Raw genomic sequence first — 26,195 nt, forward strand, 5'->3', positions numbered from 1 at the left:
TCTCTGCCTTTCCTTGCATCCTATCCCACTGTCAACAGTTTGAGACTGTATCCTTTTATTCAGACCATTTAACAATGCGCTTTCCGACATGTACACCTATATAAATAAACATCTAATTTTAAAACTAACATAAATGGGATCACAACCTAGTGCAGTTCTACCATTTTTTTTTTTAAACAATATGTCCTGGACATCCTTCCAGTCAGACCACACAGATCTATTTTTTAACGGCTGAAATAGTATTTCACAGCACAGAGGTACCACTATTTATTTATCCTTCACATAGTTTCGAATTTTTCAGTATTTCAAGGACCAGTTCTCTGGGAATTATCCAGTCAATCATGCATTTATTGTGGGCTCACTATGTGCCGCGCACTCTACTCGGGGTTGGGGGTAAACAAGACAAACACCTAAAAATAGTTTTGAGTGATGGAAAGGGGGCATTTTCTTTTCCCAAGAAGACAGGCTGAAGATCGGTCTCTACATCGACCCAGGAGGCCGAGGAGTCCCCCGCCGTGTCTTCCCAGCAGTGAAAGGGCCCCCAGGACCCGTCGGTGCCGGCGAAGAAGACGGGTGGACGCCGCGAGTGCGCTTTTCAGGAAGAGGGCCAGAGAGCTGCAGGCCTGCAGCGAAGAGTCGCTCATCACACACTACGCGCCGGGGGCTGGGCACGGAGCAGGACGCGGGGCGCAAGTCCGGCGGGGCGGGGCGGGGCCGAACAGCGCGCGACCCTCGGCGCGCTCTGGGTGGTAAGGACCGGGGCGGCCTCTCTGGCCCCCACTCCCGCGGGCTCTATGACACTGCGTTGGCTCGCGGGACGGGGCGCGGTTGGCTGAGGAGGAGGAGACCACTTCACGCTGTATATCTCTCAGTAAGCCTCGCGCGGAACTCTCGCGAGAAATAGGAAGTACCGCGCTTGCGCACTGCTGTAGCGTCTGGTGGCTGTTGAAGGGCTGCCGGCGGGTGTGCGAAGGGAGACTGTCCGTGTGGAGGCCACTGCGCCCCCCGCGACTCACCACCATGAGCAGCACTTTAGCTAAGATCGCGGAGATCGAAGCCGAGGTAATGGGCGCTCGAACACTCCGTCCGAGCGTTCCTCTTCGGCGGCGTCTCTCCTGCCTGAACTTCCCTCAGCCTCCTCAGGACCGGGCCCGCGTTCCCCGACTCCCCTCAGCCCGGGCCCGCGTTCTACGTATGTGCGCCTTAGTCAGTGCCCCTTTCCAGCGTTCTGCTCCTGTCTGAACATTGTTTCTCTCAGTTTTCTCTTTTTATGTGGGCAACACTGAATCCTGTCCCCCCACTTCTGCCCTGACCTGCTCGCGTACTTCAGTATCTTTCCTTATCGTCCCTCGAACCGCCCTCCCCTTCCCCAGTCTCTACTTTGATGACCCCCTTTCCCAGAGTATTGCTCCCGGGAATATGATCTGGATGTAAATTGTCATCTGCGGTGGCTGTTGATTCCACCTGGATTGTTGTGTGATTGTATGGTCTGAAGTGCTCAGAACTCTTTAAAATCGGTTGGGGCACACCAGGTACAAGCAGTTGAAAAGGAATCAGCAACTGAGTTTTAGTCTAATCTGTGAATGCTGATTGTAATGACCTTGGTCATGTTTCTTCTGTTTGGGCCTCAGCTGTTTGCTCTGTAATGCGGGGAATGGTCTGGGTGATGGAGAGAATGGATTTTTACTCTTTTAAGTCTGACTTAAAATGGGTGTATTGAAGTTAGTAGGACCTAGATAAAAAACATCATTCTCTCAGAGCTGGGGGAGCATTCATTCTGGATGTTTTAACTTGTAGGAACTGCTTCTGATTTATGGCTGTGATTCCTCCCTTATAGATGGCTCGGACGCAAAAGAACAAGGCCACAGCACACCATCTAGGGCTGCTTAAGGCTCGCCTTGCTAAGCTTCGCAGGGAGCTCATTACTCCAAAAGGTGGTGGTGGTGGTGGACCAGGAGAAGGTTTGTGTTTTGCTTCGACTTTCTTTTTTTGGTGTAATTTTTATTAAAGTAATAAAGGCATATGGTTTAAAACTAATTTAAAATTTTATATCAAAGTTGATTTGTGTTTCCTAAGCCTAAATTCTTGAATTATATTTATTTTATTGTATTCTGCTGATTTCTTTCTTTTTCTTTTTTTTTTTTTGGCCATGCCACGCGGCTTGTGGGATCTTAGTTCCCTGAGCAGGGATCGAACCTGGGCCCTGGCAGTGAAAGCACTGAGTCCTAACCACTGGACCACCAGGGAATTCTCAATTTTACTGATTTCAAAGGCGAATGAATATTCTCTAAGTGAACTAGGGTTTTATTTATGTATATCCTGTACTGATCCAAAATAGATTTACGTTGGCTCACTGAAATATGTAAATAAATAGTCAACAAGATAAAGGAAATTGATACAAAGGGAAATGAAGGTAGAAAGAATAAGTTGAAGCCGAGAGATAAAGTTAGGATGAAAAGTAATGTCATAAGGTCTGTACACTTCTTAGAGAAGGGCCACAAATTTGGCTTTGAATTTGTTTGCAACCCATTGTAAGAAAAGAAAACTCTGTCAGTGACACAGTCCCCAGAGTTTGTAAGAAAAAAAAAGAAACCGATTTTTTAGATCAGTGGTTATATAATATTTGGGCCCTAAATACTGTGGGTACTAAAAAGTTATATAACATGTAGAGGTGTAAAGTTTTTACATCAAACACTCCATTAAATATTGTGAATTGCTATGGGGGAATTTTGTGTGCTTAAGCTCTACCCTAGAGATAAACTGTAAAAAGTTGGAGAAATAGGTTCTAGAGGGATAGGCAACCAGAATGTAAAAGGAATTACATGAGTCTCAGCACTCCCAAGGATAACTTTCCTCCTCTTTTTTATATTTGTTGATGTTTTAGGATTTGACGTTGCCAAGACAGGTGATGCTCGAATTGGGTTTGTGGGTTTTCCATCTGTGGGGAAGTCAACACTGCTCAGTAACCTGGCAGGGGTATATTCCGAGGTGGCAGCCTATGAGTTCACTACTCTGACCACTGTACCTGGTGTCATCAGATACAAAGGTGCCAAGATCCAGGTGAGTCAGGCCTGCAGGCCAAGGAAGGGAAGAAATCAATTCTTTCTTTCATTTAAAAAACACTTATTTGGAGCTCTCCAAACGCCAGGCCTGATCTTTGATCTACCAGGCCCTCAGTGTCTAGTAGGGGAGATAGAGCAGTACATAAAAACAATAATACAGTGGGATATCGTTTGTGAAAACACAGAGAAAGGAAGGACTCCTTTTTCCACCTGAGGATGGAGGTGGGGGAAGGTCTGGTAAGACAGAAAAAGCTTCATGTAGAAAGTGACAATGGGGTGGGTTTTGAAGTTCAAATAGAATTTCACCAGCCGGAGAATGTAAAGGACAGTTTTAAGCAGCCGTAACCGTGAACAGCCTGCTGTGGTGTGAGCTTAGCTGTGGGACAGGGAGTGGTAGAAACTGAATCTGGAAAGGTAGGTTGGAGCTGAATTATGAAGGATCTTATGTGCCTGCTTAGGAAGTTGAATTTTATCTTGTACATAGCTAGGAGCCATCAGAAACTTTAATAAATACCATGATCAGACCCTTTTTAGAAAATAATTCTTATCTGTGAGGCTTAATGAAGTTGTCGTCTTCAGAAGTTCTCAGATAGATGATAGATTTAGGGCTCCCAAATGAGGAGTCCGCTTGGGTATGAAAGAAGGTATGTGTAAAATATAATGGAACACATTCTGTTTTGGTCCACAGCTAAGAAGGTAAGGTTCTGAATTTCATGGCATTTGAATCTAGACTATAGGTTCCCAAAATTTCTAGGTTCACAGCACCCTTAGTGTCTCAGCAATTATTTCCTGACAGCTTTTCTGGTCCCAGTAATTTTTTATGGTGCTCCAGGCCAAAAGAAATAACCTAATGGTTCTGTTTGTTAAATAGTTAGATCCAAACAATTATTTATGTCCTTACAGCTACAGTTATTTACTAATGGGATATGGGCACTGTTGGGTACCATGTAACTTCTCAAATTTTGGCATCAGATTGGATACTGCCACATTTGTTTCCTTTTCCACACTGATTTTTGTGTGGTGCTTATTTTTTACCATAGTAATCGCTGAAAAATCCAACTTCCCAAAGATTCGGATCTGATGTGATTGAAAGCAGTGTAGTAGGATCTAACGGTGAAATTGTGAGCTTCTTGGATTTAGTAGTTCCCTTAGTGCCTGACAGATATTAAGAACTGCTGTTTCTCTTGAAAATTTAGAACGCCCCGAGTGCCTTGGCACATCGTTTGGAAACTCTTGGTGTAGGCATTTGTTTTCCCTCTTGCTGAGCTACACAGTGAGTTGTGAAGTACATTCATGCTTCTTTATTATAGAATCTGAAGTAGGGAAGGACCAGTGTCCTGGTGGTATTTTCAGTGGCTTTTTTTCTTTCTGGTTAGGTACCCATGCAGATACTGTTAGGACATGTACCTTTCTAGGACTCCATGTGCAAATGTATATAGTAACAAGAATGAGGACACTTGGGCATATCTGGACCATTGCTTAATTTCATCTGGTTTCAGAGTCTTTGGCAGCTCAGAGAGTAACCTCTTTCCTGATGAGATGTTATGGCACCTCTCTCAGGGCTTCTGGGTATATCAGAATAAATAGCCACTTAACCTCTCTCTTTCCTTGTCTTTTCCTCAAAACTTTCATTTATTTCAGTCTCTTGACCTTTTCAGGTTTTTTTCTTCCTTTTTTCCATGGTACTTTCTTTTCCGTCTGTGCCCTCTGCCTCTGTTTTTCCTTCTGACTTTCTCCAGAAACCAAGTTAAGTAAGCATACTAGTAGGTGTGTTTAACTGGATTAAAATGCCCTCAAATGTTTTTTTAAAAGGCTGTTTTGTGGCAGAGGACTCATTATCTGTGACTTGGTGGGAAATGGTGTACAAAATTAGAACTGCTTAATAAGAATTATAAAGAGGTAGAGTTCTGTTTTTTTTTTTTGTTGTTGTTTGGAAAGAAGATCTTTTTAACAATAAAGGTGCCTAAAAATGGAATGGTACCTCTTGAGGTAATTAATTACTATGTCTGGAGGTGTTCGAGTAATGGCTGAACCACCACTTAACCAGGGATGTACATATGTATACATATATATGTGTATACATATATATGTGTGTGTGTGTATATATATATATATATGTGTATATATATAGACTTGTACATGTACCTGCTTTAATCTCTGAAGGCGTTTGAGTTTGAAGTAGGTTAACATACAATTCTTAAAATCCTACAGTTACATGATTTGAAGAAATATTTTTTATTTTCTCATCTCTTGGTTGTAATCTGAAATTCAGAAATGTAAAGCATAGACTGTTTTTATTGGCTGAAATTTAGTTGCCACATTCAAATAGTTCAATGTAATTTTAAATATTTAAATAGTTTAATGTAATTTTAAATATTTCCCTCTCAAGAAAAGCTAAAGTTAACTTGCTTTTACATTTGTAGGGGCTTCAATAAATTTCTCCACCATGTTCAGCTGCCATGGTTAGAAAGCTCTTGCTCTCTTGTCTCAGTATAAAGCCTTTTGCTGATGGAATACTTTTTTTTTTTTTTTAAGCAGACAGGGATTTACAAAGTGATGGAAGTAGATTACAGAGTCTTTGGGAGGGCTGAAGAAATACACTTTAGACTTAATTTCTTAGGAACAACTGATGATAGACTTTTTGTTTTTTCAGACATCTTTATTGAAATGTAATTTACATACAATAAACTGCACAGGAAGTATACAATTTGATAAGTTTTGACATATCTATACACTGGTGAAAATATCACCACAATCAAGATTGTGAGCATATCATCCCCAAAGTTTCCTTATGCCCCTTTCATCCTGTAGTTTACATGTTAAGAGTTTTATATAAAGACCATGTGTAAATATAAATGTACTCTCTTTTTTTTGGCTGGCTTCTTTCACTTAGCATAATTATTTTGAGGTTCTCTTATATCACCCTGCTTCCCCTAATGTTAGCACCTTACATAAACGTAGAATAATTATCAGTAATAGATTAACTCTGGTGCAGTACTAGTCACTAAACTATAGAACTTGTTCGAATTTTTACCAGTTTCCCCACCAATGTTCTTTTTCAAGATTCTATTTGCGATCATCCCATGTTAGGTTCGTTTCTTTCTCCTATTCTCCTGCCATCTGTAGTAGTTCCTCAGTCCTGTCCTTCATGATCCTGACACTCTTTTTTATTTATTTATTTATTTATGGCTGTGTTGGGTCTTCGCCGCTGTGCGTGGGCTTTCTCTAGTTGTGGTGAGCAGGGGCTACTCCCCGTTGTGGTGCGTGGGCTTATTGCGGTGGCTTCTCTTGTTGCAGAGCACAGGCTCTAGGCACGCGGGCTCTAGAGCGCAGGCTCAGTAGTCGTGGCGCACGGGCTTAGCTGCTCCGCGGCATGTGGGATCTTCCCGGTCCAGGGCTCGAACCTGTGTCCCTGCATTGGCAGACAGATTCTTAACCACTGTGCCACCAGGGAAGCCCTATCCTGACACTCTTAAAAGAGTGCTGATTAGTTATTTTGTAGACTGTTCCTCAATTTGGATTTCTCTGATGTTTTCTCATGATTATCCTGAGGTATTATATTTTTTTGGCAAGCATACTACAGAAATGGTGGTATGTCCTTCTCAGTGCATCTTAGGGATTCATGATGTTAGTATATATTATTGGTAATGTTTACTCCCATCAGTTGGTTAAAGTGGTGTCTGTGGGGTTTCTATACTGTAAAGCTATTATCTTTCTTTTTGTAGTTAATAAATATCTTGGGGGAGATACTTTGAGAAGATACAAATCCTGTTTCACAAACTTGCCCACTCATTTTAGCATTCGTCTGGATCTCATCTGCAAGTTATTACTGTGCTTCTTGCTTAATGGTGATTCTCTATTTTTCTCTTTCCTACTACATTTGTTAATTGGAATTCTATTATATGGAGGAGCTGTTCCTTCTCTCCCATTTATTTATTGAATTTGTGTCATTGTGGGCTCATGGATATTTATCTTATTTTATGGATTATAATCCAGTACTACCATCATTTTATTACTCAAATTGTTCCAGGTATGACTATTAGGAACTCCTTCAGGTTGGCTCCTTTGTTCTTTCCAGAGACCCCCATCTTTTTGTGTGTAATTCCTTATTTTTTGGTACCACATGATGTTCCAGGCTAATCTTATATTTTCCCTGCCCCAGCCCTGGACTCAGTCACTTCTGAAAGAGCGCTCGTTCCTTTTATTGGAGACAGATGTTTAGAAATCAAGATCTGGTGTGCTCATTAGCCCCCATGTAGCCTTTTAAATCAGTGTAACTAAAGTTTCCAAGTCAAGGCAGGTGTATTGAACACAAATTACGTTTTTTGAAAGAGAAAGAGTAGCTCAATTTAACTGATGTATCAGTTTTAGAGGAGGTAATGTTATTTATTATGTAGTGAGGAATAGGAAGGACATTTTGAGCAGGTTCTTTTTTTTTAACTTTTTTTTGGGTTTATTTATTTATTTATTTATGTCTGTGTGGGGTCTTCGTCTATGCACGAGGGCCTTCTGTAGTTGGGGCGAGCGGGGGCCACTCTTCATCGAGGTGCGCGGGCCTCTCACTATCGCGGCCTTTGAGCAGGTTCTTGAATGGAAAAGTTGAACTCTCTAAGCACCTCCTGAGTTCGTTCTTTTTCCTTGTGGTTTATTTAATGTGAAGTTTATTTCTGTAATATCAGGTATGCTTATAGCAAAGGCTAGTTATTGTTGTTGTTGCTGTTTTTTGGCCTTGCCACAAGGCTTGTGGGATCTTAGTTCCCAGACCTGGGATCGAACCCGGGCCCTCGGCAGTGAAAGCACGGAGTCTTAACCACTGAACCGCCAGGGAATTCCCCAGCAAAGGCTAGTTTTAGATGATGTTTTGATAAGCTGCAACTATATACCTGTCTCTTCATGTGGATAATTCAGTATTGGCCATACAATAGTATGGCCCTTGGTATTTTCAGATTTTACATATGCTCTTAACAGACTCTCAAGGGCTTATAACTATAGTTTGTGAATTTGAATCATGTGTGCTATGGATTTGGTTTTGATGTTCTCATCATTAAGTACGTACACTGTGACTTCTGTGAAGTTATACTTTATTGCATTTCCTGGGCAATTGAGTGGTCATTTTCAACTGGGGACACCTATCAGAGTCACCCATGGAGCCTTTTGAAATACAGATCAATATCTGAATCCTACTTTGACCCTTCCAAATCAGAATATACATGGATGAAGCTCAGATATCTGCATTTTTAATTGTTTTATAGGTGATTATTATGTGCTTGCCTGATTAAGAATGGCTGCAGAAATTTTTGTGAACTGGAGGATTCACAAAGGTCTCAGGATTTATTGCTTGTGAATGTCATGATCCAGTTATTATCTATAGTAAGGAATTTGTATGGAGGATCAACCTTCTGAAAAGTGGGGGAATATTGAAAAATATTAATGTAGAATAATGGATTCAGGCCCCCAAAATGTGGATTATAATCTTGTTTATTAAGACTGTGACTTTGGGCAAACCACTTAACCTCTATGAATCTCAACCAGTATCCTTACTCACAGACTTACTAGGCATTTTGAACTAGATAAAGTATGTAAGAACCTTGCAGCTGACATTTAGTAGATGCTTAGTAAAAGTAAGATTTACACATTCACTTATAAGGAAGATTGGATTTGGATCTCCTAAATTTTGAATACTTGAGAAATAAATCATTCTGTTTGATCTGTTCAGATTTATAATCAATTTTTCCTTTTCTCTCCTTAATCTTCCAGCTTCTGGATCTCCCAGGTATCATTGAGGGTGCCAAGGATGGGAAAGGTAGAGGCCGTCAAGTCATTGCAGGTGAGTGTTCCAGGGCCACCCTCCTGGGATATCATCCCTTTACTGGGTACTGTTCCTTTAGATGGGACTGTTGGGCTTGGAGTTGGTACCACAATGAAGGGCATAGTTTTACCTGACTTCTCCCTGGAGTAGAATGTCGGAACTTGAAGGGACCTCAGAGAGTAACAGTCCAGATCCCCATTTGCAGAGAAACACTAAGGACAGGAGAAGTGAAGTGCGTTGGTGCAGTGTTGCACTGTTGTGGCAGATTCAGAGCTAGAACTCAGGTTTCCTGACTCCCACCTATGCCTTTTCTTCTTCTTTCCTTTTTATTTAAAGTAAAATACTATAAAAGGATAATCATAGGGGAATTCCCTGGCAGTCCAGTGGTTAGGACTCTGCACTCTCACTGCCGAGGGCCCGGGTTCAATCCCTGGTCGGGGAACTAAAATCCCACAGGCTGCAAGGCACGGCCGGAAAAAAAAAAAAAAAAAAAGGCTAATCATAAATTGCCATAATCTGCTACCCCACCTCTTTTCACCTTTACTGTCATTCCCCATTGGCAGGTACTGTCAAGTCTTCAACTGTTTCTTCTATTTCATATTTTAAAATGTTATGCTTATATTGCTGTTTCATGATTAATTAATTTTAGATACCATCTATTGGTTTCATGTTATGGTAGGAAATTAGCTCTCTCATACTCCATGTCTCTTTTCCTATTCTTTCAAAGAAGTTGTATCATAATTTTTAGTTAACTCATTAGTCATGGTATATATTATTATGTAATGACTGTCTGACTTTTGTTGTGCTGAGATAAGTAGTGTGTTATGACTTGGTTTCTTTTCTGTTGATATCTGTTTTTGAAGTTTGTTTTTCATGGAGTTAATAATTGGTTCTTGTTTTATTTTGTTTACTTTTCTGTTTGTTAATATTTTTCAAATGTTCCAATAGATCAAATGCCTATTAATCAATAGTTTTCTAGATACTTGAATACAGTTCCAAATACAGTCTTACTGATTTCATTATCTCCCCTCAACCCTGACACTACCTTCCTTTACCCTTTGTCTTTATGCTTCAATCTGGATGGGTTGCTTTCTAGACCAACACTGTCCAGTAATGGAAATGTTCTACAGTAATGGAAATGTTTTGAATTTGTGCTGTCCAATATGGTAGTTGTAGGCATGTGTGGCTGTTGAGCACTTAAAGTGTGCCTGGTGCAATTGAGTAACTGAATTTTAAATTTTATTGAATTTTAATTAAATTTGAATAGCCCCAGGTGGCTAGTGGATGCTGTATTGGATAATGCAGCTCTAGGCTTTTGGCATGGCTGTCGTCCTGAGATTTTCTTTTCTGTTCTTGTGTGGGATCCCCTATTTCTTAGAGTCAGCGTCTTACCTTTTTTGGGTTATTTTCATGTTCTGCTGAAGCACATTCTTTAGAAACTTACTGAAAAAGAGTGAATGATAGGTACATTGTTCTGGTTTTTCTTTTCATCTTTGAAAATATTTTTATTCTACCCTTATATTATTAATTTAGCTATTTATGGAATTACAGGTTTGAAGTCATTCATGGATGACTATCAGAAACATTATGCTAAATTAAAAGAGCCAGGCACAAAAGACTAGATTTTGTATAATTCAATTTATATGAAATTCTAAAACATGCAACTTAATCTATGGTGACAGAAAAGCAGATCAGTGGACTTCCCTGGTGGCGCAGTGGTTCAGAATCTGCCTGCCAATGCAGGGGACACGGGTTCGAGCCCTGCTCTGGGAAGATCCCACATGCCGCGGAGCAACTAAGCCGTGCGCCACAACTACTGAGCCTGTGCTCTAGAGCCCATGAGCCACAACTACTGAGCCCGCATGCTGCAGCTACTGAAGCCCACGCGCCTAGAGCCTGTGCTCTGCAACAAGAGAAGCCACCGCAATGAGAAGCCCGCGTACCGCAACAAGAGAAAGCCCGTGCACAGCAGCAACGAAGACCCAACACAGCCAAAAATAAATAAATAAATTAAAAAAAAAAAAAAAGAAGGAAAGCAGATTAGTGGTTGACTGGGAATTGAGGGGAAGATTGATTGCAAAGGGGTATAAGGGAACTTTTGGAGGTGATGGAGATACTCTGAATCTCAGTTGCTGTGGTGGTTATACAGGTATATACATTTGTCATCAAACCATGTGCTTAACACTATTTATTTTTTATAAATTATATCTCAAAAAAGTCGACAAAAAATATGCTAACTGGATAATCTTATTCTTTTAGAATTCTTACTGTTTTAAATCTTTCTGAACTTTTTCAGGGATTCAGGTTATTGCCTGGTTTGTATCTTCATTCCAAATTATTTTTCTACTAGTGTATCTAGAAGTTGACACATCCTCTAGATACACTAATAGAAAACAAAGAATACATTGCAGATTGACTTCTGGCATAAATCTTTGGAAAGCTTAAGAACTTCATGTGTGTCTGTGTATTTATTAAAAAAAAAATCCTTTGTCTCTTAAGTGTAGGAACTCTATACCACCCCCTCCCCCTTTTGGAGTATTTGAATTATGTTAAGTCTTTAATGAGCTTTGAAAAAAATTTTATTTTCAATCTTTCAGTGGCCAGAACGTGTAACTTGATCTTGATTGTTCTGGATGTCCTGAAACCCTTGGGACATAAGAAGATAATAGAAAATGAGCTGGAAGGCTTTGGCATTCGCTTGAACAGCAAACCCCCCAACATTGGCTTTAAGAAGAAGGATAAAGGAGGCATTAATCTCACGGCCACTGTAAGTGGAAAAGGTGATATGGGGCAGGTTGCTGAAGGGACTGGGGTGGAGAGTGGATTGTGGTACATGGACATTGACATTTGGAAATTGCCTGGCTTCTCCCAGCACTAATTGAGGTAACCAATGATGTCGTAATGACTGAGAGAGTAGGACAAGAGTCGGTCTCAGACTGACTTACCTTTGTGACTTTATTTCTTCCTTTGGGTTATTTGGGGTGGTATGGGACTAAAGACCAATATTATGTTTGCATGAAGTAGATGGCTGCAGATATCATCTATTTTCATTCATTCAACACAGATTTATAGAGCACCTACCATGGGCCACACATTGTTTTAGGCTTTCAGGGGGAATGGAAGAGGGAGCAAAATAGACAAAAATTCCTGCCCTTATATTCTAATGGGGAAAGTAGCAAACAGAATTAATGAGTGATTATAGTATATTAGATAATGATAAACTAAGGACAGAAGTAAACTAGGGAAAGAGGATGGAGAGTGTTGGTGGGAGGGTTGCAGTTTTAAGTAGGTTGATCAGAGAAATCTTCACTGGGGTGACATGAAGGAGTGAACCAAATGAATATCTTGAGGAAGAGCGTTTCATGTAGAGGGAACATCCAAGTGCAAGGCCCTGAGGTAGAGGGTTCCTTTGCACGTTTGAGGAACAGCAGAATGAGCAGGCAGGAGAGTGGTAAGAAACAAAGTCATAGCATAGGGCCAAACATGCTTTTATTTTGCAGGAGATGGGTAACTTTTGGTTGGGTTCCAGTCTGTGGAGTAAAATTGATTCAGGTTTTAATGGAATCAATCTCACTGTTTGTTGAGAACAGACTGAAATGGGTTAAGTACAGAAGCACAGAACCCATTTAAGAGGTTATTGCAATAATCTAGTCAAGAAGTGATGGCTTCTTAGACCAGAGTTGTAACATTGGAGGAGATGTGGAGTGGTTGATTGTGGAAAGATTTTGGAAATAGTTGGTAGGAATTACAGCTGGACTGGATATGGGTTGTCAGAGAAGGAGGTGATGGTGAGTTTTTGTCCTGAGCTAGAAAAATGGACTCTCATGACTAAAATAGGACTTTGTGTAGAATAGGTTTGGAGAGGAGGGGAAGATCAGATGTTCAGTTTGAGATGCCAGTAACACTCAAATTAGACCTCCAAGTGTTACTGTCAAATAGGCATGTGAGGAATGATCTGTGTTGGAGCTGTACATTTAGTGGTTATCAATTTTAAAGCCATGAGCTTAGCTGACATAACTTAGCTGAGGAAGCAAGTATAAATAGAAAAGAGGTTCAAAGATTGAGCTTTGTGACACCTCCCTCCATCCCCCACAATGATTAGATGCTGGGAGATGGGAAGAATCAGCAAATAAGACATCTCAGACAAAGAAGAAGGAAAACTGGAAGAGTTTGGAATCCTGGAAGCCAATTAAAGAAAGTGTTGCAGATTGGTAGAACGATCAATTCTGTCAAATGCTGCTTCTAAGTCATATAATTGAGGACTGAGAATTTCCTACAACATTTAACATTCTAGAGGTCCAGATTATTTGACTGGCATAGGTTTAAGCTGTCCTGCCCAAAAGATCTTTTCTATTATCCTGTCATAATGTTTGAACATTCTTTCTGTATTTTTGCTAACGCTGCCATAATAAAGTACTATATAGACTGGGTGGCTTGAACAACAGAAATTTAATTCTCTTAATTTTGGAGACTGGATATCTGACATCAAGGTGTGAGCAGGACTGGTTTCTTCTGAGGCCTCTCTCCTTGGCTTGTAGATGGCTGTCTTCTCCTCTACTTCATATGACCTTCCCCTCTGTGTCTGTGTCCTAATCTCCTTTTCTTGCAAGGATGTGAGTCACACTGGATTAGGGCCCACCCATATGGCCTCATTTTAATTTAATTACCTCTTTAAAGACCCTATCTCCAGTCACATTCTGAGATACTGGGGTTAGGTCTTCAACATATGAATTTGGGTGGGGATGGGGACACAATTCATACCATAGCACCTTCCTTTAAGAAGGAAGATTTTTAGTGTTTTTTTTTTCTCCAAACGAAAGATTTTTAGTTTTTGAGTATTTCCTACTAAGAGTCAGATACTCTCATCCAGGATAATGGTCTTTAGAAATAAGTTTGCACCTTATCTAGGATTATCCAGGTACATCAGTAGATACTCTTAGGAGGTTTTTTTTTGCTCTCTGACCAGTCATTGTCTTCTATGCTCATTCAGTGCCCTCAGAGTGAACTGGATGCTGAAACTGTGAAGAGCATTCTGGCTGAATACAAAATCCATAATGCTGATGTGACTCTGCGTAGTGATGCCACAGCAGATGACCTCATTGACGTGGTGGAAGGAAACAGGTACTGACTAAATGTGCCTGAGTTTGAATTTGAAGACTTGTAATAGAAACAACATTGGATTATGAATCTGGCAAACATTGATTCTAACTCCAGTTGTGCCGTTATCTTAAATAATAGTGGGCCTTGCTTTCTTTAGCTGTAAAATGAAGGGTTGGTCTTGATTGCTGACATCCTTCTTTGCTCTGCAATTTGATCTTGATAATCTAATTGCTTGTTTCAGTTACTTGCTGTGAACTAGGCTATCCCCTAAGCTCTGTGTCATATGATGGTCGAAGAGGGTAGGTTCTCAATCTGCTCTCACAGAATTAATCCATCTAAGAAATCCTGTAGGCTGTTCTGCAGAACTGAGAGCAGACTGGCTGTGTCTATTTTCTCTAAGGGAACAGAGCTGAAACCCTATTCCATGAGACATTACTATTACTAGTATTTGAAATTAAATAATAATTGAAACTACTGTTAAAATTATTTCTGGCATTTTAAAATAAATAAATTTATTTATTTATTTATTTATTTATTGCTGCATTGGGTCTTCGTTGCTGCACGCGGGCTTTCTCTAGTTGCGGCAAGTGGGGGCTACTCTTCGTTGCAGTGCGCGGGCTTCTCATTGCGGTGGCTTCTCTTGTTGTGGAGCATGTACTCTAGGCGCGCAGGCTCAGTAGCTGTGGCTTGCAGGCTCTAGAGCACAGGCTCAGTAGCTGTGGCACATGGGCTTAGTTGCTCCACGGCATGTGGGATCTTCCCGGACCAGGGTTCAAACCCATGTTCCCTGCATTGGCAGACGGATTCTTAACCACTGCGCCACCAGGGAAGTCCATTTCTGGCATTTTGAAAACAAATAAAAGCTAGTGCTTTGAGTTACGTGTTTTGGAAGTGAGGTAATTGAAGCCTGAGAAGTTGTGGCTTGCCTAATTATTAGTAACCTTAGCTGCCCTATTGATTTATGACATTGCTAGATGTTGTATTAAAAAATTTTTTTTTATTCTTTAAAAGTTATATTATTAGAAATATATTTACATTCTTACAGTTCATAAAACAACTCTGGGAACTGGACTCTGAGACTTGCCCAGGGACACATGTCTAGAAAGCGACAGAGCTGGGAATAAATTCATTCTTTGTGACTCCAAAGCTTGTGTTCTTTCCACTGCAGGATGCTTTCTCAGTAATTAGTTGCATGACTAGGGACTACGGCTTGAGTTTTGTTACTTCTCAACCCATAGTTCACTTTTTGGATGTTCTGCCTTATTTTGGTAGGAAGCTTTTTCTTTTTTTTGGCTGACTTTCTTATGATCCCATTTAAGAGTCTCTGATTTGGGGTCCTGGGTGAGAGGGTGCTGATAATCAGACTGACAAGTCTTGTCCACAGCTCCAGACTCACATACTGTTTTTCTTCTACAGAGTCTATATCCCCTGTATCTATGTGTTAAATAAGATTGATCAGATCTCCATTGAGGAATTGGATATCATCTATAAGGTGCCTCACTGTGTACCCATCTCTGCGCATCACCGCTGGAATTTTGATGACCTGTTGGAAAAGATCTGGGACTATCTGAAACTAGTGAGGATGTAAGTCTTAGTGGATAGGGTAATATTACTGTAGGATTTAAATCAGACTGTCCTAAAATGATACCCTCTGGAGCTCATTAACATAATCTATTTTTGGAGATATAAATAAGTTAATTCCTATCATCTGCGAGGCTATATTGAGGGCACTTTCTTCCTCAAGATAGAGGTTATCTGGGTCTGATCTCTGGGGTGATGGAGGGTTGATTTGCATTCACACATGAAACATTCCAAGAAGTAGGCAACCTCTGTTCCCTCTGTGTTCTAGTTACACCAAACCCAAAGGCCAGTTGCCAGATTACACATCCCCAGTGGTGCTGCCTTACTCCAGGACCACAGTGGAGGATTTCTGCATGAAGATTCACAAAAACCTTATCAAAGAATTTAAATAGTAAGTATCGTGGGCCCATGGTGCCTTCTTTTCCCTGTGAGGTACTGGTTCTACTAATAATTCTTAGGATAGTATTATAGAAATTAGGCATCAGGAGATGCTTGCTTGGTTAGAACTTTGCAGTGTCTTCTTAAAACCATGCCAGCTTGGAGCAGGAAGAACCCTAAAAGCCTTTTCAGGTTGGGAGGGCTGACAGTACAAAGTGCTCTGACTTTCTCTTTTTAATTCGTCTTCCTCTTGGCAAACACAAAATGTTAATTCTTCCTGCCAGCATTATACTGGGCTTCACTGGGTACTGAGGGCCTCTCTAAACCTTTTGCATGACCAAATCCCCCTGATCTTTCTCATACTCCTCACTGCTGATACAGGTGGAATTTTTTTTTTTTTTTCCCCACAATGTGTGGCATGTGGGATCTTAGTTCCCTGACCAGGGATTGAACCCATGCCCCCTGAATTGGAAACACGGAGTCTTAACCACTAGACCACCTGGGAAGTCCCGAAAAATACTTCTTTTAACATCTTATTTTGAACTAATCTTAGACTTACAGAATAGTTGCAAAAATAGTAATAGAGTTTCCTTATATTCTTCACCCTACTTTTCCTAACATTATCAGCTCACATAAGCATAATACAATCATCAAGAACAGAGGTTAGCATTGGTCCAATATTATTAACTAAACTATAGACCTTATTTGAATTTTAATACCTTTGCTACCAGCATCCTCTTTGTGTTTCAGGAATCTACATGGGATTTTAGCTGTTACTTCTCCCTAGTCTTCCAGTCTCCCAGTAATATTTCCTTAAGTCTTTCAGTGTCTTTGATCTTGGCCCTTTTGAAGAGTATTGATCAGTTATTTTGTAGAATGTCCCTCACTTTGGGTTTGTCTAATGTTCTCTCATGATTGAAGTGAGATTATGCATTTTTGGTAAGAATACCACAAAAATGATGATGTGTCCTCAGTTTGCATCATATCACCGGATTCATGATGTTGATGTATCTTATTTTTTTTAAAAAACTTATTTATTTATTTTTGACTGCGTTGGGTCTTAGTTGCTGCGCGCAGGCTTTCTCTAGTTGCGGGGAGTGGGGGCTACTTTTCATTGCAGTGCACGGGCTTCTCATTGTGGTGGCTTCTCGTTGTGGAGCACGGGCTCTAGGCGTGCAGGCTTCAGTAGTTGTGGCTCGTGGGCTCTAGAGCGCAGGCTCAGTAGTTGTGGAGCATGGGCTTAGTTGCTCCGCGGCATGTGGGATCTTTCTGGACCAGGGCTCGAGCCCTTGTCGCCTGCATTGGCAGGCAGATTCTTAACCGCTGCGCCACCAGGGAAGCCTGATGTTGATATATCTTATTGATGGTAATATTTACTTTGATAACTTGGTTATGTTGGTGTTGGCTGGGTTTCTCTACTGTAAAGATACTGTTCTCTCTTATTTGATAAATGTCTTGGGGAGGTACTTTGAGACTATGAAGATCTGTTTCTCTTCAGATGTTTACCTGCTGATTTTAACATCTATGGTGGAGCTTGTCGGCACATATATTGCTGTGTTGTTTGCTTAATGGTGATTCTTTATTTCCCTCTTTCATTTTACATTTATTTATTGGAATTCTATTGTGAGTTACAGCTAGCTCTTCTCCCCTGTTTATTAATTTAATTCATAATTTATTTATATTAGTATGAGCTCTTGGATATTTATTCAATGGTGTTATAATCCAATCCTGTCATTATTTTGTCACTCAAGTTGTTCCAGCTTTTGCCGTTAGGAGCTCCTTCAGATTGGCTCCTGTGTTCTTTTGATAGGCTGCCATCTTTTTTTTTTTTTTTTTTTTTAATGGCTGTGTTGGGTCTTCGTTTCTGTGCGAGGGCTTTCCCCAGTTGCGGCAAGCAGGGGCCACTCTTCATCGCGGTGCGCGGGCCTCTCATCATCGTGACCTCTCTTGCTGCGAAGCACAGGCTGCAGATGCGCAGGCTCAGTAATTGTGGCTCACGGGCCCAGTTGCTCTGCGGCATGTGGGATCCTCCCAGACCAGGGCTCGAACCCGTGTCCCCTGCACTGGCAGGCAGACTCTCAACCACTGCGCCACCAGGGAAGCCCAAGCCATCTTGTTTTTTAAACATTTCCTTACCTTCTGGCACTACTAGATATTCCTGATTCATAGTGATTTTTCCTACACCAGCCCTGAAATCAGTCACTTATCCAAGAAGCCTGGGTTTACGAGATCTGTGTGCTAGGCATCCTCATTGTTAGTGGGCTGTTGTTGCTTGTAGGCCCTCTTAGCAGACAGAGGTAGGAAATATATGTAAGGATACTAACCTGTGCTTACAAGTACATCTGTATTTCTTTATCTCTCTTGTTTTATGTATCTATATTTAATTTACCCATCCATCCTTATCTATCTATATTAAGAACCATCAGTTTATTTATTGTTACCTCTGATTCCAGTTCAACACCACAGGGTTCATTTTAGCCTTCTCCTTTTTCTTATTTTAACTTCTCTCTCCAGCAGTGAGAAACGTGGCTGTCATTATCTATAATCTACTTATTTAATTCTAGTATATATAAAAAGTAGTTCAGACCTGCAACCTATAATTCTGTGAGAAATATTTTAACTAACTGAATTACAGTATTTATGAATAATTCTTTTTATCTTTACAGACTGAAATTTTAAAAATTGTTTTAAAAACAAGAGAAAATAGAAAATAATTGTAGAAAATTAGGAAAGCATAGAAATAGTTTTTATTTTATTTTATTTTATTTTATTTTATTTATTTATTTTTGGCTGCATGGCATGAGGGATCTTAGTTCCCTGACAGAGATCGAACCCATGCCCCCTGTAGTGGAAGCGTGGAGTCTTAGCCACTGGACTGCAGGGGAAGTCCAGAAATAGTTTTTAAAACATTAATACTTGTTTCTGACCCTAAGAATACTGAAAGAGTGAAGTCCTTTATTAAGCTTCACATTCCTTTTATCAAAAATAACTGTATCCACACACAGGTGCTAATTTCTGCTGCCCTCAAATCATTATATTTTGGCACATACTTGAATCAGTGAAGGAGAATCTTGGGAGAAGTTAGACATTTTCTTTTTTCAAAATTTATAGATTTCTGGATAGTTCCTGCCTTCCATAGTAACAGAACACTGTTCAAAGCCTCTGAATTGTAACTTAACCAAGGAATTAAATGAAAGGGGAGAAAAATATTTTGGAGAAGAGACATATGAAAGCAAATAGAATTTTATTTGGTCACTATTTTCCTGTTTTTGTTTTTAAATTATTGCACAAATAGCATTTTAACTGTCTTAATAATAAAAAAAAATTCAGCTTTAGGCCTACTAATTATGACGTGTCCCTGTTGCATTCCCTTTGTGTCCTTGACCACATGCACACATCCTTTGATAATTTACTATATAAACGTTTCCTCTGTGTTATAAGATTTATATATATACTTTTTATAACCATAGTTTTCCTATCTTTTGCTACTTATGTAAGTTTCTAGTCTTAACGCACAGACCTTTCCCTTTTTATTTCTTTAATCCAAAAGTAGGATTAATGATTATATGGCTTATTATGTTTTGCTGCATTGCTTTCCGAAAGGGCTGAACCTGTTTACATTTTGCCATCAGCAAAATACAAGGCACTGACTCTATTGCAGGCATTGAATTTGACTGCTAAAAATTAGTTTTCTAACTTTAGATAGTAAAATGGTTACGTTGCATTTATCTTGCTTGTTAGTACATTTGAAAGATTTTATATATATTTGTTTTACTAATGGTGATGTATCTGTTCTTGTTATTTGTTTATCTGTTTTTTAAAAAAGTGAAATCTTGTTTAGTGATTATCTTTTGGGGGGAATATAGATTTTTAAAGCAAAGACAATATAAAAATAATATGGCCAACGTTTTCTACCCCTTGGTACATAGTTCTTAGTCTCCGTGAGGCTGGTCTCAGTGTCTTGTTCACTCATTGAAGCCCATGGATAAAAATTACCTTCCTATATTCTAAGAAATCAGGAGACCTATCAGTTATGGTTGCTTGATATGGAAGGAGAGTTTTCCTAGTTTGGCTGAGGAAGGAGGTCCTACATTTCTTATCAGTACCCACTGATGGTTTCAGTAGACCCCATAAAAACTGGTATTCTCTAACAGTCTGTAACTGACATTGCATTTGTAGGAATCAATTTCCAATCAGTTATTTCAGGGTTTTTCTCTATTACAAACCTATGCTTTCTCCTTTTAATTTTAAATTAGTCTTGTCATACTTCTCATTTGTATTTTTTCTCTTTGACTTTCATAAGTTGGCTTTGGAGCAAGAGGAACCACACAACTTGCGAAAATCTTTGCCACTTTTTATGTGAAGGCTCCAGTGTGCTACACTGCTTGGGAAGCTAAAGCCTTTGGGCTTTGACTGGGGACAGGGGACCTTGGATATTGCAGGCCTTTGGCTCTTAAGAGCTGGAATGCTAAATCTGAGCAGAAAGTGGCACCTAGGTAGATAGAAGCTAGGTGATTATTTACACTAACTGTTCTTTTTTCCCTTCCATACAGCGCTCTGGTGTGGGGTCTCTCTGTGAAACACAATCCTCAAAAAGTGGGTAAAGACCATACGTTGGAGGACGAGGATGTCATTCAGATTGTGAAGAAGTGACACCATCCCCTTCACCATCTGCCGGGCCAACCATGGCAGCTTTCTCCATGATCAAACACCTGACTCCAAGCCCCTCCTGGCTTTGGCAGCCACTGGATCAGGATACAGGGGAGGGAGATGGAGGCACCCAAATTGGAACTTCACTTGGCTTAACTTGGTGTCACCTTGTATGTTGAGCTGCATAAAGGATCTGGTAGGCCAGCCAGCTATGTACAGTTCATGTGTCATTGTCAGAATTTGTTTTGAGAAGGACTGAATGAGGATGGGTATGTGTAGTGAGGCAGCTGCAGAAGGAGTACTTGGGAGCTTGGTCTTGTATGTGAAATGGGTAAAAATGTGACTGCAACATCTCACTTGATGGTTAGTTGTGAGAAACCCTTCCAACTCAGTGTGGGGTTTGGTCCTTTCAGGTGGTCTTTCCCAGATGATACTGGAGAAAGGAAGGACTTGATGTAATTTAACTGATTATTCCCTGCAAGGCTAGCCATTTTGGGAGATGGTGTAGTGTGGTGGTTGAGTAAAATACTCTGACCAGGCACATCAGGCTTTGAATGTCAGGCTCACCTCTAATTAACTGTGGAATCCTGCATAAATTACTCAATCTCTATAAGCTTCAGTTTTCTCATGTAACATGGAGATGGTAATAACACTTACCTTCTAGAGTGGAGATTCTTAGTGTTAAGAGAGGTGGTACTTGTAAAATGCTTACTAGCACAGTATCTGGCATATACGTACTTGGTGAATGTTGGCTCTTGTTTTCACTGGTTCCTTTCCTTTAATTAGGGCACAGCTGTGTATCAGTGTTGGGCTGAAAGTTGAGCTGAACCATGCTGCCAGCTGGGCGCCACTAAGTGTCTCCCTTCCCATAGCCCAGCCCTTCTCCTGAACTCCCATGGCAGCCCTGGCCCCAACCACATAACCCGAGTGAAAGCACGGAGGCAGAACATTGCAAGTGAGGCAACCAGTGTGATCAGAGCAGGTTTGTGGGTACACATATGTATGGAGGTGGGAGGTTAGGTTATAAGGAGGGGTGGGGTCAAGACTACTTGAGAGGGTACTAAGGACATAATTAGAGGTTTTAGACTGGGAATAAGGAATTTAAAGGGATTGCCTTGATAATGCAAAATTGACTGGCAGAAATCTTTGTGTGCTGGACTGGACTAGTGAGAATATGGGGAGAGGGAGGGAGTGGGCATATAGCTATAGAGGAGAAATCTAAACTCGGTAACTGACTGACTTGCTCTTTGGAAGAGAAGTCAAAGATTATTTCAGTATGGATTACAGGGATGATAGAGAAGGGTAGTCCCTGAGAAAATCGAGAAGGGAAACAGATTTACAGGAAGACAGAGTTTGATTTTAGATGTAGTGAGCTAGAGCTTCTAGCAGGTTGTGAGGAATGAGGATGTGGGATTTTCCACATACTCAGCCTTTTCCAGTACTTGTTACTCCTATTACCTTAGTGACAGTTGTTTCCCTCTCATAGTCTTCCTAGAGCCTGGGTTTAGCACTGTCCCCACAGCCAGGAGATAAGCCTCTCAGGCCTGGTATCCTAGTCACTTTGCAGGGCGTAGACCTTGATATCACTGGTACATTCATGATAGAGGCCATAATTTAGAACCTACCCCGGCTCTTCAGAGAGACATTGGCTTTCTGAGCTATGGGATTTCCAGCAAGGTTTACTTTCCAGCCAGGGCATACATTGGGTTTTGGGGGAATCCTCAGATTCACTTCCATTGGGCAATGAAATGCCAGGATGTTGGCGAGAGAAGGATGCTGAAATCCAAGTTCATCCAAGGCCTCAGGATGTGCTTTGAACAGGCCTTGCTTCCATCATTCAACACCCTCCCCTTCCCCCATCGGTGGCCCCTGGTGTTTGAGGAGAGCATTACCCTACCCCTCCTTTCTCTCTCTTTTGGGCTCAGACTTGGGAGTTCTGGGAGAGAGGTACAGTCTTGTATTAGGAATGCTGCCTGGGTAGGGCCACCAAGGAGGGTTATTCCTATAGCGCAAAGCTTTCTCTTCATGAACTCCAGCGCTAGAGTTGTTTGGCTATCACAGCATGGCTTGAATTTCCTGTGAATTTCCATTTTTCTTTCCTAATCTTTTATAGCACAGCTAATCAGACTCACTATCCTGTGCCATTAACTAGTTAGAATGCTTTTAGCTGTGTTAGATAGCAGACGCTAACTTATTAACCAGCTGCAGTGGAAGAAAACTTGGTCTCTCACATAAGTTTTCTGGAGCTCAGATGGGCTTATGGTAGCTGGTATGTCATTGAGGATCCCAATTCTTTCCATCAAGCTACTCTTGTCCACTGCAGTTTGTTGGCTTTGCTGGGCAGTTGGCTCCCCTCACTGTCGAAGAATGTCTGCTCAGTCCCAGGCTTTATATCAGTATCCAGAGGATACTAAAGAGGGCTGAGTCTTATCTTTTGGGGAAGCCATTTCCTAGAAGCTGCCCAGCCAATTTGTCTCTGCGTCTCATTCCCATTCTTGAACCAGTTGTTGATAAAGGGAATAGAACTATTGAATCAGTTTACTCCAATAAGTTATCTTCATTCCTGGAGTTTGTCTCTTTCATTCAGGCCAGTGGACCTGACCTCCCTTCCATCTTAAGAGCCTGGCTTATAAGATACTTAACAGCTGTCTCCTAGAAGAAGGCCTGGCTGTACTTTCCCATTTTTTTCCCCCTACTTCTCATTGATTACTACTAACTTCCCAAGTACTGGCTGCTCAACTGCTTCCTTGGGGGCGGGGGCACTATTCTTTCCTACCTGACCCCCCTCCTTAACTTCCACGAGGTTCTCTGTGGCCCTCTGCCTTTTTACTTTGAGGAGGCCTTGCATATCCTTCCAGTCTTGATTACTTCTAAACTCATTTCATGCCTGCTAGACTTCCCAAAGTTGCTCCATGTAAGATATCTTGTTAGCTGAGACATCATGTCATCAAGTCCTCCTGCCCTTACTCTATATCTGGCTTTTAGCTCCTGAAGACTGCATTAAATTCTTTTGCCTCTACTCTTCCATTCACCAAAAGTTTTAAGATCTGTGCCGTTTAGCTTCTGCTGTGCTATTCTTAGCAACACTCCTTTATTTCCTTCTGGCTCCATCTCACCAGTTATTGGCTAATGACTTTGCCCTCTGCTTGGTGCCTGCATTTGTTCATTTCTGTCACACCAGCTTCTAGTCTGAAAAGGAGGCCCTCACTGGCAACTTCAAGCCAATCCTCCCCACTCTACACCTATTAACTATTGGTTCAACATGAAAGGTAAGGTGAAAGGACACACAGGAAAGATGGAATTAGATTCAGGTGTTGTGTTCTGCCACTGTTACTTGAGATTGTTTTCCAGCTTTTGTTTATAGAAACAAAGCATTTGTGAGAATTCTAAACAGGGCTTATTTCTGAAGTTGAAGAATCACTCAGCAAATCCTACCGCAGGGAGGGAGGGCTAATGAAGTTGAAGTACTAGGAAGAGACAGACCTCATGCTCAGTTCACAAAGCCAGGTTTGGTTGAAAAGCAACCTGCTTTCTTGTGTTCCTGGAAGACTAGGGCAGGGTGGGCAGCTCCAGGTTTATAGGCTGCACCCTTAACACTCAGGCTGTTTTTCACCCTTGTACTCAAAAATCCACCCATCTTGTTCATTTCACCTGTGAATCAGAGAATGGCCTCATTATTTGACCCTCTAGTATGAAGTCAAAGTAGCTTTGATGGCCCTAAATAGACAAGTATCGAGATACTGGGTGAGTTAACTTGAAGAGCTCAAGAAGATTTGTCACCTCAGATTGGTGGGACTAAAAAACCTTCAGCGAGGAAAGGGGACTTGAGGCCATAGAGTATTATAGTAGAATCCTTTTCTCCAATGTTGTGCATGTAGTTAAGATGAATAATTAAAATAACTGTGAGCTGAGGAATGAGGTAAAGCACACAAGAAATCACTTAACACAGGCACCAGAGTCTTGAGGGAAGTTTTATATGGAAAAATATTATGGATTGAATCAGAACTCTAAGGCCCCATTTTTCCCTATAGGGGACTTTGACCTGGAGAACAGGAAGGCAACGAACTGTTGACTTTTACCCCAGTAAACAAATTGTTTCACTAGGTGGGTTTAATTTTAGAAATTGCACACCATCATCTGGTATTATTAGCCACAATCAATACTACCTGTAAGGTCAGCCCAGCCTAAACTGGCCCATTGGGGTCTTTAAGGCTCAAGAAAGAGGGCCATAGCTCCTTCTCCCAAATGAGAGTTCAATTCCATGAGTTTTAAAGAAAAAACTTTTAAGATAATTTCCCTCAAAGAACCTAGTGAAGAGGAAGGGATTCAGGAAGAAATAAACACAACAATGCCATTCACTTCATTCACACACTTAGCATATGCAACTTTAATCAACCAAAAGAAAAAGTCCCAAATGTACAAGTGAAAAAAAATCCATACTGTTGACACAGGCTTAACTAATATCAGCTACTTTTATGTACAGCTGTATAAGTTCAAAAAAGCTATCCTATATGTATGTACAAAAGTTGTTTATACACAGGTCTGTACATAAGGGTCTATACATTTATTTCCTCAGAACCCTTAAGGTGCCACCTTTTGGTGAAGACACCAACACTTCATTCACATATCTTACAAAAAAAGACTGTTTCCTGTATTCAGGACTGACAACACTGCATCCTGTATTCAGACCATGTAGGCTCCACTCGATTGGTTAATAAGTTCCTTCCATCATAATGCAGACAACACCAGGTGCCTGGGTGCCCTTAAACAGCTTCGCACAGAGTGCTACAAAGTAAAAGCCCATAAACCAACATGAGATGAGGAAGCAGAGTCCTGACCAGGGTGCCACCAAAAGGTCCAGGCTTAGACAAGCCTGCTGCCCTGCTCACTGTCGGTACTCCAGTTCATCTACACTGATGACTTTGGCAGGCATGGAGGGCAGGGGCTGCTGTAGCACATCTGAGCCAAACCATTTGGCAAGGCCCACGGGGGAGCTGCTCCTCTGGCTGGGGCGGTGCTCTAGCTGGGAGTGCATATGAGGCAGGCCTGACCGGCTGGGCACATTCTGAGGCGTCGTCTGAACGCTGACAGCAGCTGCCTGGGAACCAGACCCTGGAGGATGAAGAACTGTGGCGATAAGAAAGAAGGTTATCATTCAGAGCACAAGGAGGGGAGGTAGTTCTCCAGCAGGCCCTGCTTCACTCAAATCCTATCCATGAAACTCCAAACAGAATTCTTTACCATGTGATTGATTCTAGGCTTCTTTAGGAAATTCCTTTGCAAAATGCCAGAAGACAGTACCTTGGAAAGCTGAGCTATTCAGAAGCAATCCATATTGAGAGCCCATCCTAGATGACATGCCTACTACTTCCCAAGACAAGCAGAAGCAATGACATAAGCTGGTGAGAGAGCATCTACTCTCGGCAGTCCCTATGCTGAATCTGTCGGAAGGATTCTCAGCCTCCTCTCCCCTAAGAGGCAAAGGGACAAAAGAAAAAAAAAAGCCAGAGCACACCTGGCTCTCCCACTGGCTTCACAGGAATTCCAAATCCCACAGAGGTCGGTTTACTTCATCCTATTCTCTGATTACACCCTTATTCCAGTCTTGCTAGGGT

The 26,195-nt window shown here is 41.1% G+C and overlaps 2 protein-coding genes across 8 annotated transcripts in view; one reads left to right on the forward strand and one right to left on the reverse strand.

The window, feature by feature from the left end:
* The first annotated feature begins 902 nt into the window (after positions 1-902).
* Positions 903-20,798, forward strand: DRG1 (developmentally regulated GTP binding protein 1). Its single transcript, XM_082353133.1, has 9 exons — positions 903-1,062; positions 1,838-1,961; positions 2,885-3,060; positions 8,820-8,889; positions 11,469-11,638; positions 13,862-13,992; positions 15,388-15,555; positions 15,821-15,943; positions 20,484-20,798. Exons 1-9 carry the CDS (start codon positions 1,021-1,023, stop codon positions 20,581-20,583), a joined length of 1,104 nt encoding a protein of 367 aa, XP_082209259.1. The 5' UTR covers positions 903-1,020; the 3' UTR covers positions 20,584-20,798.
* Positions 20,799-24,939: 4,141 nt separating this feature from the next.
* Positions 24,940-26,195, reverse strand: part of EIF4ENIF1 (eukaryotic translation initiation factor 4E nuclear import factor 1) — a 41,314-nt gene continuing 40,058 nt past the window's right edge. For all 7 annotated transcript variants that reach the window (XM_082353088.1, XM_082353086.1, XM_082353085.1 and 4 more), the window contains one exon: positions 24,940-25,707. In XM_082353088.1, coding sequence (XP_082209214.1) covers positions 25,466-25,707 — 242 coding nt within the window. In that variant the 3' untranslated portion in view covers positions 24,940-25,465. The remainder of the gene's footprint in view (positions 25,708-26,195) is intronic.

The sequence above is a fragment of the Balaenoptera borealis genome (genome assembly GCF_965194805.1).
Source record: "Balaenoptera borealis genome assembly, chromosome: 14".
NCBI classification, from domain to species: domain Eukaryota; kingdom Metazoa; phylum Chordata; class Mammalia; order Artiodactyla; family Balaenopteridae; genus Balaenoptera; species Balaenoptera borealis.